General features: G+C 54.6%; 2 protein-coding genes across 2 annotated transcripts; both read right to left on the bottom strand.

Moving 5' to 3' along the window:
• Positions 1-6133, bottom strand: LOC119093195 (putative thiopurine S-methyltransferase). Its single transcript, XM_037216108.1, has 6 exons — positions 6109-6133; positions 3290-3474; positions 2504-2627; positions 1986-2113; positions 1475-1605; positions 1-794 (listed from the first exon to the last, which is right to left on the bottom strand). The coding sequence occupies exons 2-6, from the start codon at positions 3472-3474 to the stop codon at positions 673-675; spliced, it is 690 nt and encodes a 229-aa protein (XP_037072003.1). The 5' UTR covers positions 6109-6133; the 3' UTR covers positions 1-672.
• A 1985-nt stretch (positions 6134-8118) lies between these two features.
• On the bottom strand, positions 8119-10971 carry Gnptab (N-acetylglucosamine-1-phosphate transferase subunits alpha and beta). The gene is made up of 3 exons (XM_037217555.1): positions 10723-10971; positions 9796-10467; positions 8119-9450 (listed from the first exon to the last, which is right to left on the bottom strand). The coding sequence occupies exons 1-3, from the start codon at positions 10969-10971 to the stop codon at positions 8119-8121; spliced, it is 2253 nt and encodes a 750-aa protein (XP_037073450.1).
• Between the last annotated feature and the right edge of the window lie 7023 nt (positions 10972-17994).

The following is a 17994-nucleotide window of genomic DNA, read 5'->3' as shown; positions in this document are numbered from 1 at the left end:
TGAAAACTTCATACTAAAATCACCCAAGTCAAATGCGACGCACATGAAATACATCACAAGACATCCTAAATGTGATGCTGGATGGTCCCTTTCAGGCATGACGCATCAAATGCCTTATCGATTCAGAACAAACCCTAATCAGGGATGTAGCCGGACTACGACGGATCCACCGTCTGAGCTCCGAGCCGTCTGACTAAGGCGGCAGGCTGAGGCCCAGCCGCTTACTGAGGCAGACATCAGCTGAGCGCACAGCCCACCCGACTACCCCTGACCTGACCAGCCTGCCGCTGCCGTTCGCATTGGTCCGCACTGCAGCACTATCGGCGCTGGCAGCCGACCCCGAACACGTGCTGCTGAGTCTCATAGCGAGCGCCTGGCGCCGACGTCCGCGATGGCTGGCACAGCTGCCACGTACGGCTGACAGCCGATCCCGAACAGACTCCTCCGCACGCCTCATCCGCGCCGCCAGCGTTCGCAGCGAACGGCGCGAAGTGCCCACGCCGGCAGCTGACAGCCGATCCCGAACAGACCCCACCGCACGCCTCATCCGCGCCGCCGGCGTTCGTAGCGAACGGCGCTAAGTGCCCATGCCGGCAGCTGACAGCCGATCCCGAACACGTCCTCGCCGTCGACCGGCTGCCGCGTGAGGCGGGACGCTCCAGCCACGCGCGCTCACTTGCGCGTCATCAGGTACATGTTCTCCTGCAGGCCACGAACGTCCCACGCGGCCAAGGGGCGGATGGCGTCCGGCGCCCGGTCCCTCACGGCCAGACACTCGATATCCGCCACCGGCTCTGAAACGGCGATCCAATCAGGATACTGATTGTGCAGTTTTGTCGTGATGTGTACAACGCCAAGACATCCAGCGCAGGGTGTGCTCAGGGCGTGGCTTGGTCCCATTGTGAGCACTGCCACGCGGCACGCCTGATGACGGCTGCTCTCCAAGGGTTCAAGGGAGGCATGCCCTGCTCCCCTCATCCTCCGTCCATGCATAAGCAGTGATACAGTGCGGCTGTCACAAGGTGGCGGTAGATCGACGGCGCAGCGAAGACAATAGCCGCGACTGGTCCTGATAGTAATCGCACGAGCATGTAAAACATCTTGAGCAACATCACTTGACCCAGGGAGGGACGTGAAAAACAGTTTTGCAACGAACTGGCCAATGTGGAAGCATGCCCCTCCCAGGAAAAGTTAGTTCCATACGCGTTCGCGAACAGTTATGATAAACGGACAGCTGGTCTCTGATTAAACTGCACTTGATTTAACCACATCCAACCACAAGCATATCGACACGCCACTCACGACACACTGCACGTCCGCAACACGCACCGCGCGCGGGCTCGACGTACCGCTCGTGATCACTTAGCTACTGAACAACCGTGCAGAGAACGAGGTCACAGCAACTAAAACTGGCACTCCACTCATCAGCGGCCGAGACGGGTGCGACGCACGAGGCCTCGCGCCGCCGACTGACCAAACTCGGGACGGAAGTCGGCGGGCGTCACGCTCTGCGGCGTGCCCGAGAACGGGTTCGGCTCGTACTCGACCGAGCTCAAGAGGTACCGGCAGCCGGGGGCCATCACGGCGCGCAGGAACGCCGCGTACCTGCGCGGCGAGAGGGCGCGCCGTTCAGGCCGGCGGGACAGGCGCACCCGCGGCGCAGTCGTCTACGAAACCCAACACGGAAGCCTGTGATGCAAGCAATGTTCAGCAAGCTGCACGTGTGGACGCAGACTGAACGTAATACTATGATACATTACTACCAGGTTACTATAACATTGCATCATTACGATGGATGTTGCTATGATGCTCCAATACGTGAGAACGCATGGTGGCTTTTAACATGTTCACATTTCTACTGAGTCGCATGTCCAAACATCTGAATCGCATTTGCGGGTCTCAAAAAGCGGCAATCAGCTGGAAATTAATCTGTCTTTACTTGACAAGGTCGAGCCGGAAGCCCGCCGTCCCCGAGCCAGCCTCACCGCGGTCGGTCCTCGCGGCGTACTGCCACGTACGAGGCACGGTCCCAGATGGCGTCAACGGCGCCCACAGTTTCCGGATCCAGCCGGCAGATGTCGGCATGGTACACCCGCAGCCGGCCGTCCGGCGTCTGAGAGAGGGGACGGGGAGGGGGTAACGTGCTGCGACTTCTCGACGGGTGAGCGTCGGCATAGGGTTCTGAACAACAGGGAAGAGGGCGGCCCGCCTCCCAACTCAGATCCTCTCCCCCTCCCCCACTTTTTGGACAGCTCCCTCGCGAAAACAAGGCGAGTCAAATGTGTTGAGAAAAATGTAAACGCAGTGATTGGAGTACGCCTCGGGACGCGCTGCTGGTTCATTTAACTCAATTTAATTTGAAAACTAAAAAAAGTGGTGATGTGGTCCATGAAAGCCCACAGATCAGGAGGCCATGACGGTGAGGGCCCATAGAAGGGGAGCAGATGCTTATGATCGTTGTATTTCGTTAGGGACAGCAAGAACGTTACGCTTTTTCCAGTACCTGGTAAAGTGTGTACGAACCAACAGCAATCTTGGAAAAATCAATGTTGTTCTCGGTAAAGAAGTCCACAATAGCTTTCTCGATACCTTCTATTCCGATGACCGTGTGACCTTTTTGATAGAGCCTGGAAACAAGGCATAAAAACTGGAGTCATACACACTTGAGCATGTCAAACCATCGCCGCGTTCAGCTTCAGCCAGAAGCCTGCCTATGGCTCTGACACACAACAGTATAGTCCTGTGCAAACCGCTCGTAAAGCGTGCGGCCAGCCTCCCCACCCACGGCCGAGGACTTCGGGTTCTGCCAGCTTCGGCACCGAAGCCCGACAGCTATCACGATGCACCCTGTGGTGGCCTGTAGAATGCATGAGCCGCGGCATGCGGCAAACCATCATTAAAGCCCGCAAGAGTCGCCAGGACTACGACACCGTGTTTCATCAATACAACAGCGGGTAGGGCGGATATTCCCACATTGAGACTACGGATATCATTCGTCGTGAGCCTCACACCGGACATCACACCTGATCTACCACCAGACATCGCACCTGATCTACCACCGGACATCGCACCTGATCTACCACCGGACATCGCACCTGATCTACCAGCGGACCCGACATCGCACCTGATCTACCACCAGACATCGCACCTGACCCACCACCAGACATCGCACCTGACCCACCACCAGACATCGCACCTGATCTAACACCGGGCATTGCACCTCATCTACCACCGCACATCGCGCCTGGCACAAACCCCCGCCGGGAGCGGAGACAACTCTCTTCCTTACCACACCATGTCGACGGACTTGCCACAGAGTGGGACGAGCACGGTGCGTGGCTGCTCGTCGGGTACCAGTCGGCGGTACCACCGCTCCAGGTCGGGGCACACGGCCGGCAGATGGAAGTCGATCCGACCTTCGGACCACTGCGCGTGCCACACCTCCCTCCAATCCTCAGCGCCGTCGCCCGCCATCTGCTCAGGCACGCCACCGTCATCAGCAGTGCGTCATCAATGGTGCGTCATCAGCGGTGCCTCATCAGAGGTGTGTCATCAGCAGTGCATCATCAGCAGTGTGTCATCAGTGGTACATCATCAGCGGTGCCCCATCAGCAGTGCGTCATCAGCAGTGCATCATCAGTGATGCACTATCAGAGGTGTGTCATCAGCATTGCACCATCAGCAGTGTGTCATCAGCAGCAGTCTCAGCAGATGGCTCTGTGCTGACATACAACACAGTGACCGTCATGGCGAGGCAAGCCTTTTGAGGACGTCATCCGAGTTATGTGCTCTGCTGACAATATACACTGAAGAGGCATCAGATAGCCTGCTATTCTATTATGGACAGCAGTCTTGTATCACTGGGATAAGTGGCTTCTGATGGGTTGCAGTAAGTTGCTGTGGCCAAATTAGTGTAGCCATGTCACTCTTTTGGCACAATTAGTTTTCTTGCAGAAGAGAACACATTGATGGGCTGGCAAGCAAGGACATACTCAGTTTACTAGCTTTTGGTATTGACTAGTGCTGTTTCTCATTTTGAGGTAGGTTTTACTGCTTTTGTGGTATCAAACCTTCCTCCAAATTACAGCCCTGTACTTCACACAGACACCATACCATAATTTAAACCATTTATTATGAACTGCTAGTTGCAATCAATCATCATGTTCATGCAAATAATGTCAAGCGAACAAGTCGAGGTATGGTAGGCACACATCATTACCAGATAAACAGGTTACATCAGCCCTGCTCACCAATGTCTGTTGTGGTTGTCACAATCATTATGTTTTGTGGGTAAGATCACACAGTCACTAGAGTATTCATGTTAATAATTACATCCGGTCAGGGTGTACTTTCCTACCTAACGTTAGAAAAAATCATTGTACACCATTCGTCGTGTTTAAGGCATGACATATCGTAAATAATCTCAAAACAGGTAGAATCATGCTCCTACCTTCGAATTTCAATAACTTCGATGGCGGGCCCCCGAGCGCCGCGCGCACCGCACCGCCTGGACTCCCCAGCGCCGTTTCCGCGCTGCCGTTGCGTAAATACAATATTTCTGCGTACCAAGAACTGTGCAAAATGTACGGGACCAAAGTAAACCATTCGTCATGCTTAAGGCAGGACAACCATAACCTAACTGCGAACCATAAAAATATTTACTAAACATAAACCATATTTACCATAACCATATTTACCATATAAACCATATTAACTGCGAACCATACTATAAACCATAACTATAACTATAAACTGTACTATATAAACCATACTACAACTATAAACCATATTTACTGCGAACCATAAAAATGTACCGGGACAAGGTAGCAAGAATCCATGAAATTTGATTCTCGACGCCAACGCCATGGGTTGCAGGGGGATTGGGTGGGGAATGTAAAGCAAAATGAGAACATGGCAGCTAAATAAAAGCTCACTTTATGGCACCTATATGTGGCATGGAACATGGATGCCAATGAGATGCTGGGTTGAAGGGGATGTAGGGTGGGGAGGTTAGGTTAGGTTAGGTTAGGTTAGGTTAGGTTAGGTTAGGTTAGGTTAGGTCAGGTCAGGTCAGGTCAGGTCAGGTCAGGTCAGGTCAGGTCAGGCTAGCTTAGCTTAGCTTAGCTTAGGTTCTGGTCTATTCTCAGTTAGGTTAGGTTAGGTTAGGTTAGGTTAGGTTAGGTTAGGTTAGGTTAGGTTAGGTCAGGTTAGGATATGTTCTGGACTATTCTGGCCTGCGTGTTTCATAAATGTACCTAAACTCGATAAGAAACGATTTTGGTTGCTTTATTATTGTTACCTTGGTCCCGTACATGTTTTATGGTTCTTGATAAGCAGAAATATTTTGCTTTCGCAACAACGTAGAAACGGCGCTTGGAAGTCGAGGCAGTGCGGTGAGGGGCGTGCGGCGCTCGGGAGCTCGCTATCGTATTTATTAAAATTCGAGGGTAGGAGCATGATTCTATCTGTTTTGAAATTATTTACGATATGTTCCGCCTTAAACACGACGAATGGTTTACCTTGGTCCCGTACATTTTGTAGAGTTCTTGGTAAGCAGAAATATTGTATTTACGCAACGGCAACGCAGAAACGGCGCTGGGAAGCCCAGGCGGTGCGGTGCGCGCAGCGCTCGGGAGCTCGCCATCGAAGTTATTGAAATTCGAAGGTAGGAGCATGATTCTACCTGTCTTGAGATGATTTACGATATGTGCCGCCTTGAACACGACGAATGGTGTGCAATGATTTTTTCTAACGTTAGGTAGGAAAGTACACCTACACCTTACATCCAGTGCCTGCTGTCTTTGAAACGTCAATTAATGAGCACAGCAGTAATGCAGCGTCTGGCACGAACGCAGTGACCGAACCTCGCGACTGGTACCAACATTGTTCATTCAAACAATTCCTTTTCCTGAAGAGCTGAGCCTTGAACCTGCTGGCACAGGCTACCCACCAGATTTTCTTCCCGAAAACAAAACAATTCCCAGGAACCACGCGGAAAACACCTAACCTCCGTCGCCCCTCCACGTCCCCAATATCCCCACGCGACGCCGTCAGGCTCATAGACCAGCGATACCGTGCATTCACGCTTCGCCGGGGTCCGCAGCTCACGTTTGAGTCGCGACAGTGCGGTTCAGTGGTCGTCACAACAAATTTCTGACTGTCCGTAATATTATGGCCCTGGCCCCTGTCCTGAATGGCCCCTGTTCGGCGTACACATATCTGTGGTCTTATTTGCCATTTCCTAGAATGTTTTCAAAGATGGTTATGGAATCAGAAAAACCTAACATTTTTGAAATTCTCAGCATAACTTTGCGCGGAATATCCCGGTGAGACAATTTTTAAAGAATTTCTATGTTCCGTTCACTCCCACAACACGGTTGCCGCCCGCCAACTGAGCGGTATTGACGGAAAACGCGGCTTCTGTCACATAGACGCAGCTATCTGCCATAGTGACAGGGGTGTCATTTCCGAATGATGTGGGGGCTCTCTATACTTGGGCTGCTGAATCCAACATTGAGGAGAAAGTGCATAAATATATTCCTCTCAGCTCATTCTGCGAAACTCCACCTCTGCAGACTGGTCAGATGCTCGGCGTGCTAAATCAGCTACAGGGGCAAGCCTCGCATCTTACACCAAATTTTCTAAATCAGGCATGTCTGCTGAACCCAAAACCTACGATTGGAGTTTGCTGCGATTGTAAAATAGTGTACAGCTCACAGCAACAGACAAAAGCAAATCACTAGCTGGAGGGCATCAAGTAATGGCGAGCTACGGGTTCAATGACTGATAAACCTCCCATTATTTGTTACTTGGCATCATCTACACCATAGCAGTGAGGTCGGTTGAGCGACGGAGTCTGCGATATGCCATTCTTTGCATGGTCAGCTCACGCAACGGCACGCACCAGGCGTAATATCTACACATGGCTCGCCTCCCCTCGCCCCAGTCCGTTGGTCGAGCTTCCTGTGCATTATTCATACGGTGGTGGAGAGGCTGTCTGCGTCTACGTTCACAATCACATGATTCGGCGAAATGCTGTGCACCATCCCTGTCGCCGAGAGAACGATTCCATGGTCATCTGGACCTGTTCTTCGCGAAAGACTCCACCCAAATGTCATTATCAGTCCGGCGTGTATCTATTATCACAAGAGGAAGAGGTAGCAAACCATGGTGTAGAAAACCACTACATTCCATGCCAAACGTAAACACGTCGCATCCACGCCGTGCAACAAACGCGAAACAGTCTCAGTGGTTGCGTAGGCTGGGCACATGTAAGTGTGAGCCAAACTGCGTTAGTGGTACGCGGCTGACGGTTGAGATCATGGGACCTGCGCGATATGCCGCCGGACTACAGGACGCCGCCGTCGGACCGATGGCGTAGCGCAGACAAGACAATCACCGCACACAACACACCCAGGCAACGAAGGACAGCACAGGGCAGTCAGGTGTGAAAGGTCGCGGTAAGCACCCGCATCCTGCTTACAAGTAGCCGGCCGAAATATCACAACTCTGCCTCACATATGAGTTCCTACACTTCGCTCGGCCTGGCAAGTGTACACATCACAAAATCACAGTGTTTCGTGGGCGTTATAAAACGCTGCGAGTGCTACGTCATTCCGCAAACACGGTGAGTAAAAACAGTAGTTCTTATAAAAATTTCTAACCACATGGGCATATCTCAATACTGGGTTTTGCGTAATATATGATCGACTGCTACAATTAAATCTAAAGAGAGCGCATACGAGCATTCCTGGATGAATATTTGAATTAATGCACCACAAAGACTACTCTTGGCCACCTTGACCCTGTCCAATGCTTCCGAGCATATCCCTGTGATCCGACCCTGTTCACCAGGTTGCGACTGGTTCACAACCTCCACTGCTTCATCCGCAACCGAAGCATAATTACAAGATCATCTGCCAAACCAGCCACACCGCCACGCAGAACTGCTGGCTACAGACCGGGTCGCCGCCGTGACCAACAACGCACCCGTCCATTGGTCCCAGGCGCAACTCCTGTAGCTGATTGCCGCCCACACTCTTCCCACTTCCTTCTCACATGACTAGCGCCACCCACTGGCTCCGCAATTCCTCGCCCGCGCACGCGGCCTCTGCTCGGTTACACATCCTGCGCGGCGCGGCGCCGCCGACCGCCGGCGCAGCGGCGGTGCAACGCGCGCAGCAACCGCTGCAGCTGTGCGTGCAGCAGCGTGGCCAGGAGCAGCAGCGCCAGCAGCGCAGTAGCCGCGCGCAGCCACCTCCGGTGCCGCTCCCAGACCCGCAGTTCGGCCACGTGCTGAAACCGATTGCGGTAGTTAGCGGGCAGCTCGAACTGCGACGGCCGCGGCAGCAGCGCCTCCAGGAAGTCCACAAGCAGCGCGTACACCAGCCGCAGCTCGGCCGGCGGCGCCGCGCCCACGTTGTTGTTGAGGCAGAGGAAGCGGCGCGGCGCACGCCGCACTGCGTCCAGCTCGGCCACCAGGTGGCTAGCGTTGCCACGCACCATCGTGAACGTCACGTCGTCAGCGGGCAGCACGCGGTGCGGAAAGCGCGGACGGCCGCCCAGCGCGCGCTCCAGCTCCTCCGCCAGCTCGCCGCAGGCCAGCACGGCAGCGCGACTGACGGTGGGCAGGTCCGAGTCCAAGTAGCGCTCGCCGGGCGGTGTGCTCAGCTCGGGCTCCGGCGGCGCGCGGCGCGCGCAGTCGCGCAGCAGCGCCCACGTGCGCTCCATGTCGCGCAGCGTCAGCGGCAGCGGGCGCAGGCGCGTCATCAGCGTGCGCACCTCGCGGTCCGACCACGTGCCCGAGCCGTCTGTGTCCAGCTCGTCGAAGATCTGGCCGGCCGGCGCGCGCACGCGCTCCGACATCAGGTAGTAGAAGTAGGCAAACGCGAACTGCATGTCGGTGGGCGAGCGCACGCGCGCCGCCGACGTCCGCACGAACTCGTCGGCGAACGCCGCCTGCAGCTCGGCGACGATGGCGCGCTCAAGCATGTGCGGCATGTGCGCCACGGCGCGCCTCTGCTCCGCGCCGTAGCGGCGCGTGTACAGCCGATTGACGTGCAGCAGGCTGGCCCCGTACGTGTCGAGCGCGCGGCGGCCCGAGGACGAGGCGTCGCCGGGCTCCGGGTCCGGCGCCCTGCGTCCGGTGGATGCGCCGCCGGCGGGGTGTACGGTGGGTGCGTCACTGCTTGCCGGGCGGCCTGCCGGCTCCACGGCGAGCAAACGCCGGCTTACTCGCTCACTGGCTGAAGTATTGCCAACGGGCTCGGGATTCGACGGCCGCCAGCTCGTGATGTTGGATGGCACACCGACCGCGCGAACCAATAGTTCCAGTCGCCGCCGCAGGAGACCGCTACGGTCGGGAAGTCGCCGCTCGGCCGCGCGCAGCCGCCGCTCGAGCTCGGCGTCCCACACGCCCGAAGCATTGAGCAGCCGGCCCAGCCGCGCCACCTCCACCGCCAGGTCGCCACCGCCTCCGCCGGCGTCCGCCGACGAGACGCGCGCCTCCAGCAGCCGCTCGGCAGCGGCGCCGCTCTCGCCCAGTGCCGCAGCGCTGACAAACAGCGGCAGCCGCTCCAGCGTCGTGTTGGCGCGGCGCAGCAGCGTCAGCACGCCCAGCCGCTGGTTCAGCACGAGTCCGCGCACAGCCAGCCGCGGCGGGAATGTCACGCCCGTGAGGCGCATGCGCGCCATCAGCGCGCTCACGTTCCAGAACGCGGCCAGCGCGCCGGCCGGCAGCATGTACTCGTCGCCGTCGCGCAGCGGGCCGAGTGGCGCCATCTGCGCGAACGCGGCGGCGCCGCAGTCGCCCAGGTCGTGCGCACACGCGGCCACGTCGCACATCTTGTCGCAGAAGCGGTCGCCCAGCCACGAGTCGCCGCAGCCGGTGGCGCAGGCGTCCTCGTCGTCGGGCGGCAGCAGCGCGTCGCCGTCGGCGTCGGCGGGCGTCGACGGCGCGTCGCCGTCGGTGCGCGGCTCTGGCGCGCCGTCGGCGCAGTCGCCGCCGTCCCAGTCGCACAGCAGCGTGTTGCAGGCAGCGTCGCAGTGGCCGTCGCGCAGCCAGAGGCTGGCGCAGCCGGTGGCGCAGTCGGGCAGCCGCCAGGCGAGGCGCACGCTGTAGCCGTCGCCGGACGTGTAAAAGTCCTCTGGCCAGACGGGCCGGCCCAGCAGCACGTCGTCGTTGAAGTAGAGGAAGCGCTCCGACAGTCCGGTGATGCGGTGGAGGTGCGCCTCGATCGCCGGGCTCGAGAACGTGGGCAGGTGCGACGCGTCCGGAAAGATCTCCTCGTGCGTGACGAGCGTGAGGCGCGCGCTGTCCAGCGCCAGCCAGTCGGGGATCTGGCCGTTCGTGACGAGGTACACGCGCCGCACCCAGGGCGCGAAGCGCTCCAGGGAGCGCAGCGAGTAGCGCAGCTCCTGGCTGTCGGCGAAGCGGCTGGGTGCCACCGCGTCGCCGGCCGGTGACGTCAGCTGCAGCACGAGTCGCGCCCGCCGCACGGTCGCCGGCTGACCGCTGACGGTCACGTTCGCCAGCGCCACCAACCGGCCCTCGGCGGTGGGGTCGGCCAGTCGCAAGACGGCGGCGCTCCCATCCGCGCGGCGCGCCACGACGGCCGGCGGCGCCGGCTGGGCCAGCGCGGCGCCCAGCCGCGCCGGCTCCAGCGCCGCCGCCGGCGCGTCCACCAGCAGCACGTGCCCGGCGGCCGGCGTGCTGAGCGGCGCCCGCTCTTCAGACGTCCAAAACGTCTGGAACAGCGTGAAGTTGTCGTTGTTGATGCTGAAGTCGACTCCGCGCCGCAGCACCCCACGCGCTTCCTCCGCCGAGCCGAAGCGCATTACGGTGGCCGGGAGCTCCAGCAGCGGCGAAGGCGCCATCTCCAGCGGCACAACGCCCGGCAGGAAGTACTTGAGGTCGGCCAGGACGAGGCGGCGCGGCAACGGTGGCACCACTGTCAGCTGAGCAGCAGGCATGCAGTCTGCCAGGTGGCAGTCATCGTGCCAGCTGCCCGGCACCGGCCTCCGCAGCGCCGCCTCGGCCGCAGTGCAGCCGCTCCTGGAACTCCGGATCGGAGCCATTCACCCATGTGTAGACCACATCAATGGGCTGGTCCAGGCACGGCCGGTCAGGTAGTGGATGGCCCAGCAGGTTGTCCGAACAGTACTTTTCTGCTGGACACTGACTCCAGGGCAGCAGCAGGAGTTCACCCACCACCAGAGACACCAGCCAAAGGACCATGATAATGCTGACAACAATGCATGATGAGTGTTTGATGGCTAGTGAGTCATAAAAGAATTTCTGTATGATTTTGCTTGTGTGTAATCTTGCCATGAACACTGCTCAGGTAGGCTCTTGCCAGTCTTCACTGACTGAAATATGTATTTGCTGAAAATCTTCTTTGATCCTTGCATGGACCTATCTCATCAAGCATTATATATTCACCATTGCAGAGATTATCCTTGTTGGTCAGCTCATTGTAATCTTTGGTCAAGAACCCACCAACCTGGTCTGAAACAACACCACAGTGTAAGTGTCTACCCCTCTGAAAGCACACCAACACCTGTGATATTGCCAAAACTATCAAGGCATATCATTCTATTTTTATATTGGGTAATTTGCCAGATTACTTCAACAGTTTCACCCAATAGCTCAGCCCAGCAAACGCAGAATACGTAAGAACGTAAAAGCCCGCAAAAACGGGTGGCTTTACCCCATGTGTCACAAGCACAATATATGCAACAGCTTCAACTCATCCGCGCATGAACATTTATTTCCTTTGCATACTCCGAATCTGTTTACAAAAGAGATCAATATCACATTAATAATGCATATGAGCGATCTGGCACTTTTCATTTAGTTCCCGGTTTAGCAACGGCCTTAGGGCCACCAAAGCAGAAATGACAACTGAAAGTTGCAGATCGCCAACGAGATAAATTTGTGGCCAGCGCGACTCAATAACAAGGGTGTTATTTATCAACACACGGACAACCAACAGTACCCTGCTCAGTCGATGCCGCGGCGCTTACACGGTCCCACATTTTACCGCAACTGCGCGTTAACTGTCGACAGAAGTCAAAAGAAAGAAGCTAGTATAATAAAATGTCCTAGAACTGCATTCACCTGCCAACCATCAAGCTTTGATATCATAGGCGGATCCTGGGGGGTCTTGGCCCCCCAAAAACTCAGAGAGTATGTTTTGGCTCCCAAAACATTTCCAAAACTTCATAAAAGTTTCGTCTACTTGCCGTCAGTTATCACCATTTGCAATAAACTCCATCTGACCAGTTGACTCTTGAAAGTAATACCTTACGTTACGAGCTTTGTAAACATGCATACTGTATGTAGAATATTCAAAAGCATTTCGGTGCTTGAATAGTGTTCCTACTAGGTACTTGCAAGAGGCACCATGCACTGGACCTCGGATCCCACACCAGCCAGCTGGCGACGAACGGTTGCCCCCCCCCCAAAAAAACCGGCTATATCCGCCCTGTTTGATATAAACCTGTGTGGTGGTTTTCGTCGTACCTACCACTCACATCACACTTAAACTTCACGAAAATATTTTTGTTTTTTACTTCAGGTGGACTTTTTTGGCCTGACCACCAGCGCAGGCAGAACGGGGGGGAGGGGGGGGGGGGCGGCGCACATACGACACGTGCAGACAGGAGCGGATGCAGAAGGGGGGCTACAGGGTCATGCCCCTTGCAGAGGCGGATCTAGCCTGGAGACTCGCGAGAGGCACCATGCACTGGACCTCGGATCCCACACCAGCCAGCTGGCGACGAACGGTTGCCGCCCCCCCCCCCAAAAAAAAAAACTCCAGGCTAGATCCGCCTCTGCAAGGGGCATGACCCTGTAGCCCCCCTTCTGCATCCGCTCCTGTCTGCACGTGTCATATGTGCGCCCCCCCCCCCCCCCCGTTCTGCCTGCGCTGGTGGTCAGGCCAAAAAAGTCCACCTGAAGTAAAAAACAAAAATATTTTCGTGAAGTTTAAGTGTGATGTGAGTGGTAGGTACGACGAAAACCACCACACAGGTTTATATCAAACAGGGCGGATATAGCCGGTTTTTTTGGGGGGGCAACCGTTCATCGCCAGCTGGCTGGTGTGGGATCCGAGGTCCAGTGCATGGTGCCTCTCGCGAGTACCTAGTAGGGACACCATTCAACACCGAAAAAAGCACCGAAATGCTTTTGAATCTTAAACAGAAGTTAAAACAAAACAGTTCAAACATTTAAAGTTAAAACAGACGGTAAGTAGACGAAACTTTAATGAAGATCTGGGAATGTTTGGGGGGGGGGGGGCAAGGCATACTCTCAGAGGTTTTGGGGGTGGGCCATGGCCCCGTGCCCCCCCCCCCCCCCCTCCCCGCCCAGGATCCGCCTATGCCCCCTTGGGCCTGAAGAAGCTCAAAGGCTTTTAAGAAGCCCAACGCCGGCCGAAAAAAATGCATTTTAACACAGAACGCAACAAAATTGGACATATTTATGCTTCCCGTCGTCAAGCAGTAGCCGCAAGCGAAGGTGAATGCCCTACGACGAGACAATAATCATTCTGTACTGATTGAGAGAGTCATGCCTGGGACATAACAAGACTTATTGCGCTGTCCAGAGACCCTATGCTGTTTCGGAGAGACCTATATGCCAACCTGCAGGATCAATCCGATCGCTAAGGAGCTGTACTATCTTTCTTTGCATTTGTCCAGAGGGCCCAGGGTTGTTGCTGAGGCTCCTCCCACTACCGTGCCGCGGCGCCCTTGTCAATCAGAGGCCTTCTACGGATTATTCCCTTGCCTGGAAGCCTTCGTACGCTAAAGCCGAGGGTCCCATACGATAATCTGCCGGGATATTTTCGGTTGGTCTAGGGCACTTCACGTTGGTCTCGGTTGACGTACCGACACACTCACGAAATGCTCATCGGCCCTTTGCCTCAGACTACGGCCCTTCTAATTCTCTTCACTTGCTTAAGGCCCTACGTTCTTGCCACGGCCTATCTGTGAACCGGCTTGGGTGCACTCGATCGTTTGGGGCCCCCATATTGCATCTTGGTTATTTCCTATTTGACGTGGGGACCCTGCGCACTTGTTGGACCCCTTCTGTTTGCCTCCTTGGCCACACTGGATTTTTTGAAGGCCCTGCACATTGGGTTCTTGAATGCAGCGCCCTGCACTTCTGTCGAGGGTTTTCTGATAGCCCGCTCGGGTACACTCAATCTTTCGAGCCCTCCACACTAGATCTTGGATGCTTCTTACTTGAATGGAGGGCCCTACCCTCTTGTCGGGGGTCTATTTGGTGACCTGCTGGGGCACATTCCGTTGTTCGGGGCCCTCTTATTTGGGCATTGGGTGCTCCCTATTTGAATGGAGGGGCCTACGCCCTTGTCGGGGGTCCGACTTGTTAGCCTGCTCTCGCGTACTCTACCGTTCAGGGGCCGCCTACATTGTGTCGTGGGCAATTCTTACTGGAGTGGAGGGCCGTGTGCTCTTGTCGGGGGCCTTATCTGTTGACCTGCTCGGGTACACTCGGTCGTTCAGGAGCCCACCATTTGAGTTTGAAGTACTATTTATTTGAATGGATGGCTCCATGTTCTTGGTAGGACCTCATCTATCAAGCTGCTCAGGCTGGTGGCGGATACAGAGGGAGAGGGGAAAGGCACGGGATCATACCCTCCTCATGTGCCGAGGGGACCCATAGGCTTCAAAGGGGCCCATAACTGGCCGAACGGCTGCAGTTTTCCAACACAGAACAGAACAAAATTACACGTTTGGGGCCAAAGACGACCAAGAACAGTTGTGAGCGAAAGTGAAGTGCCCATGAGCAGATGTTTATTCATTTATGGAATCGACCAATGTAACAAATTACATCAAAAGGTTTGAGCATGCGCGCCCGCAATCTCGGGAACAAGGAGAGCGATGGCCTGGGTTACAGCTTCCGTAAAAACGGACGGCGTTAGTCATTTCAAGTGACAGCAGGCGGCGGGCGCCGCCCGTGAGGATGGCCATTGTGAAATGATGGTTCCTAATGTTGGTCAAAATCAATTCACACCGCTCAAAGATTAGACTAGGCGTACCTTTTCCATTTTTGAGGATACTCGTTGGACAGATTAACAGTTACGGCAACAAAAAAGAGACATTCTGTCTTTTCTCTTCCAGCATCACCACCAGATTCCAGCGCCACCTTGCGGTGCAGTAAATGCCAGCATGTGGTTATTTTCAATATAAAGGTCGCACAGGTGAAATATGCGCCTGGACTGCCCAGAAAATATTTGACGACCTGGAGCGTCCAAAAGTCCTTTTACAAACACCATCATTTCCGTCCTAGCCTTTGGACACGGCTCAGTATTAGCCGCCAAGCCGACGCTGCGAGGGCCAAGGACACTGCAAGGCCTGGGGTTCATGTTTTTTGTTGCTAAGATTTGCGAGCGCACATGTTCAAAACTACATTACCTAATTTTCATCACCAACTTATTCTGACTAAATATTAACATTTCCAAACTAAAATGGTTTGGCTATGTTAACTGCAAAGGGCTGGCTCATTTCGGTCTACACTCTAAATTTGCGGGGTCCCTAATATGCCTGAAGAGCCCAGATACAAATTCTGACAAAGTTTCTTAGTTATATCGGATTAGAAAGCCAATTGAACCATGGTGAAGTTAAGAGCACCGGAAATTTATTGTATGTCGTTGTTAAAAGTACCATTTCTTTAGTTTATTGACTATGAAATTCAGGTAGAAGTTAATCTCGCGATACCTTCTGGATTCTTTCCTTCTCTACATATAGAAGATAGGAGATAGAAAATACCGAAGAAAAGCATGACTTATTAAAATGTGCCTTTTCAGCGATTTCTTCTCGGGGGTGAGGGCTTTCAGTATCAGTGGAGCCCTTTGTCAACCCTGTGTCGCTTTCCTTGCCAAGCACCTGGCTGCGCGCCTGGCACTGACACTTATGTTTGATCGCCTGTTTAGCCCGATGCACCCTTAGCTACCATCCGTAAACACAGCTCCGGCATCTTGGCCGGCAAACCTGTCAGATCTGAAGCATTATCTGGCCTGGACATGCACTGCGCTGGCTGCCTTCCTGATTCTGTCACAGATGCAGGACTAGCTGCATAGCCGCGCTCTGCAACTATGCGCAAACAACACCAAAACACAAAAAAACTCTGAACACTGCAGCAAAAGGCTATTTACGGGCGTAAGGACTTGATCACGCGTCACATCACCCTTACAAGTTTAACCTTCACAAGTCAGTTCATGGGTCGTCAGTCGCAGATTTGGTAAGCTGCTGTCCAAGGTCGCCGCGCGGGGAAGTCGAGGGGTCCTGGCCAGAGAGTTCTGCGCCGATGTAAAGACATTAAGACACAGACAAGACACAGACAGGACAAGGACACAAGACACAGGATGATCATTTGCTCGCTCCTCGGTCCAGGGTCGAAATGTATTAACGACGCGTTCGTTAACGACGGCTGCCCCCTTCAGCGCGCTGTTCCCTGGGTTACAGCCGCTTCCTGTGCTTCCGTTTAGACGCGCACTGAAACGTTCCCCACACACTACGCCAGTCGTTGACCTTGTGACAGGTGTAAGCCTCCTACGGTATGCATGTCTGCCTGATCTTTATCCACCGTCAATGCATGCAGAATTTGACCATGTCAGGGGCCGATACCTTCTGCTTAAATATTGCTGACAATGCGACAGCACTTAACACCCGGGCTAGAACAGGATTGAAAGGATAAGCCCAGTCATGTAAAAACAACGGCATTCTGCAATGGCTTCAGCTAAGAAGATTTCTCCAGACCGTTAACGGCGGCACGTCGACACCGAGTCCGGTTCATTATGCTAACGGGATGTATCGTCAACGTGCGGCTTTTTAGTTCTCTTTTTTTGTCACGACTTCCTTACGCCATCAAGTGGTTTTGTAGAACACGGGACATTTTTGCCTTCATGACGTCGTGTGCAAGCCAACGTGGTTTGTTGACTACAGAATACAGTGGAGGGGGGCTCCGTGTCAACTGCGGATAAGCCGACTGACAGTTTGTGAGCATGATTCGGTGGTAGTACCCTTGTGAACGTGAATTCATTATTTGAACCGGCTTCATCTTGAATGGATACCTGCATGCTTGCTAAGTCAGACTCTTCACGTTTGGGTATCATTTACAGGTTGGGCAGGTGTCCAATTGCAGCACTAGGTGTCGGGTAAGGTGGAGAAACTTAGCTCACTTGCGAAGCGTCCGGTTTGAAATATTAAGCGGGCTCATTGCGCGAGAGAAAGACGCGTCATTTCTTTAAAAATAGCGAACCCTTTAAACGAATGGATTTCTGGGATCAGAGCTCACGCTAAGCAGTGTCTGCTGTGTTGTGTGATCCTTCTATTTGATTCCGCTATTCCAAGTCAACGCCAGAATTTAGTGACGGAGGTCCAGCGCCCCGCAATGCTCGGCACGGTCCGTCCTGCTCTTTGGCGTCGCCTAACCTTCAACGCGGCCGCTGCCACCAGGCCATGGGCCGGGTGCGGTCAGCGATCCATACCTGTTAAGGGCATGCTTCGTATTGTACGGGTTCCGTCTCTGAGAATCAGATAGACTGCCCCGCCAGACTTTGAAATGATTCCTGAAGTTTGTCGGGCCTGCTGTATGGCTAGCGACCAGGAGATGTCCATTTTTGTAAAGGGCGCAGTGGTATGTTGAGTGTCCACACCATGTACATTGGTTTACCGTGGAATGCTATAGCTTTCGGTGGCTTGCCAGCTGTGGTCATGAAACCCCGCTCCAAGGTGCCAATATGTTTTTTTTTTTGCTTGCGCACAGCGGACTTAAGGCGCACCGAATAACTGTCAAACCCTCAAAATCATGAACCTTTAGAATTTTGATGCAATACCTGTAATTACCAGACTCGTGTTCGATTTCGGATGTGGGCAGAATCATCCGACTCGACTAGGGAATTAACATCGGCTCAATCGGAGTCGATGCCGGGTTTCAGGTATCTCTCCTTGACTCGGAAGCGACTC

This window comes from Pollicipes pollicipes, unplaced genomic scaffold, assembly GCF_011947565.3.
Source record: "Pollicipes pollicipes isolate AB1234 unplaced genomic scaffold, Ppol_2.1 Scaffold_4002;HRSCAF=4701_pilon_pilon_pilon, whole genome shotgun sequence".
NCBI lineage: Eukaryota > Metazoa > Arthropoda > Thecostraca > Pollicipedomorpha > Pollicipedidae > Pollicipes > Pollicipes pollicipes.
The sequence above is the reverse complement of the archived record's forward strand: the minus strand, read 5'-3'. Positions and strand labels throughout refer to the sequence as shown.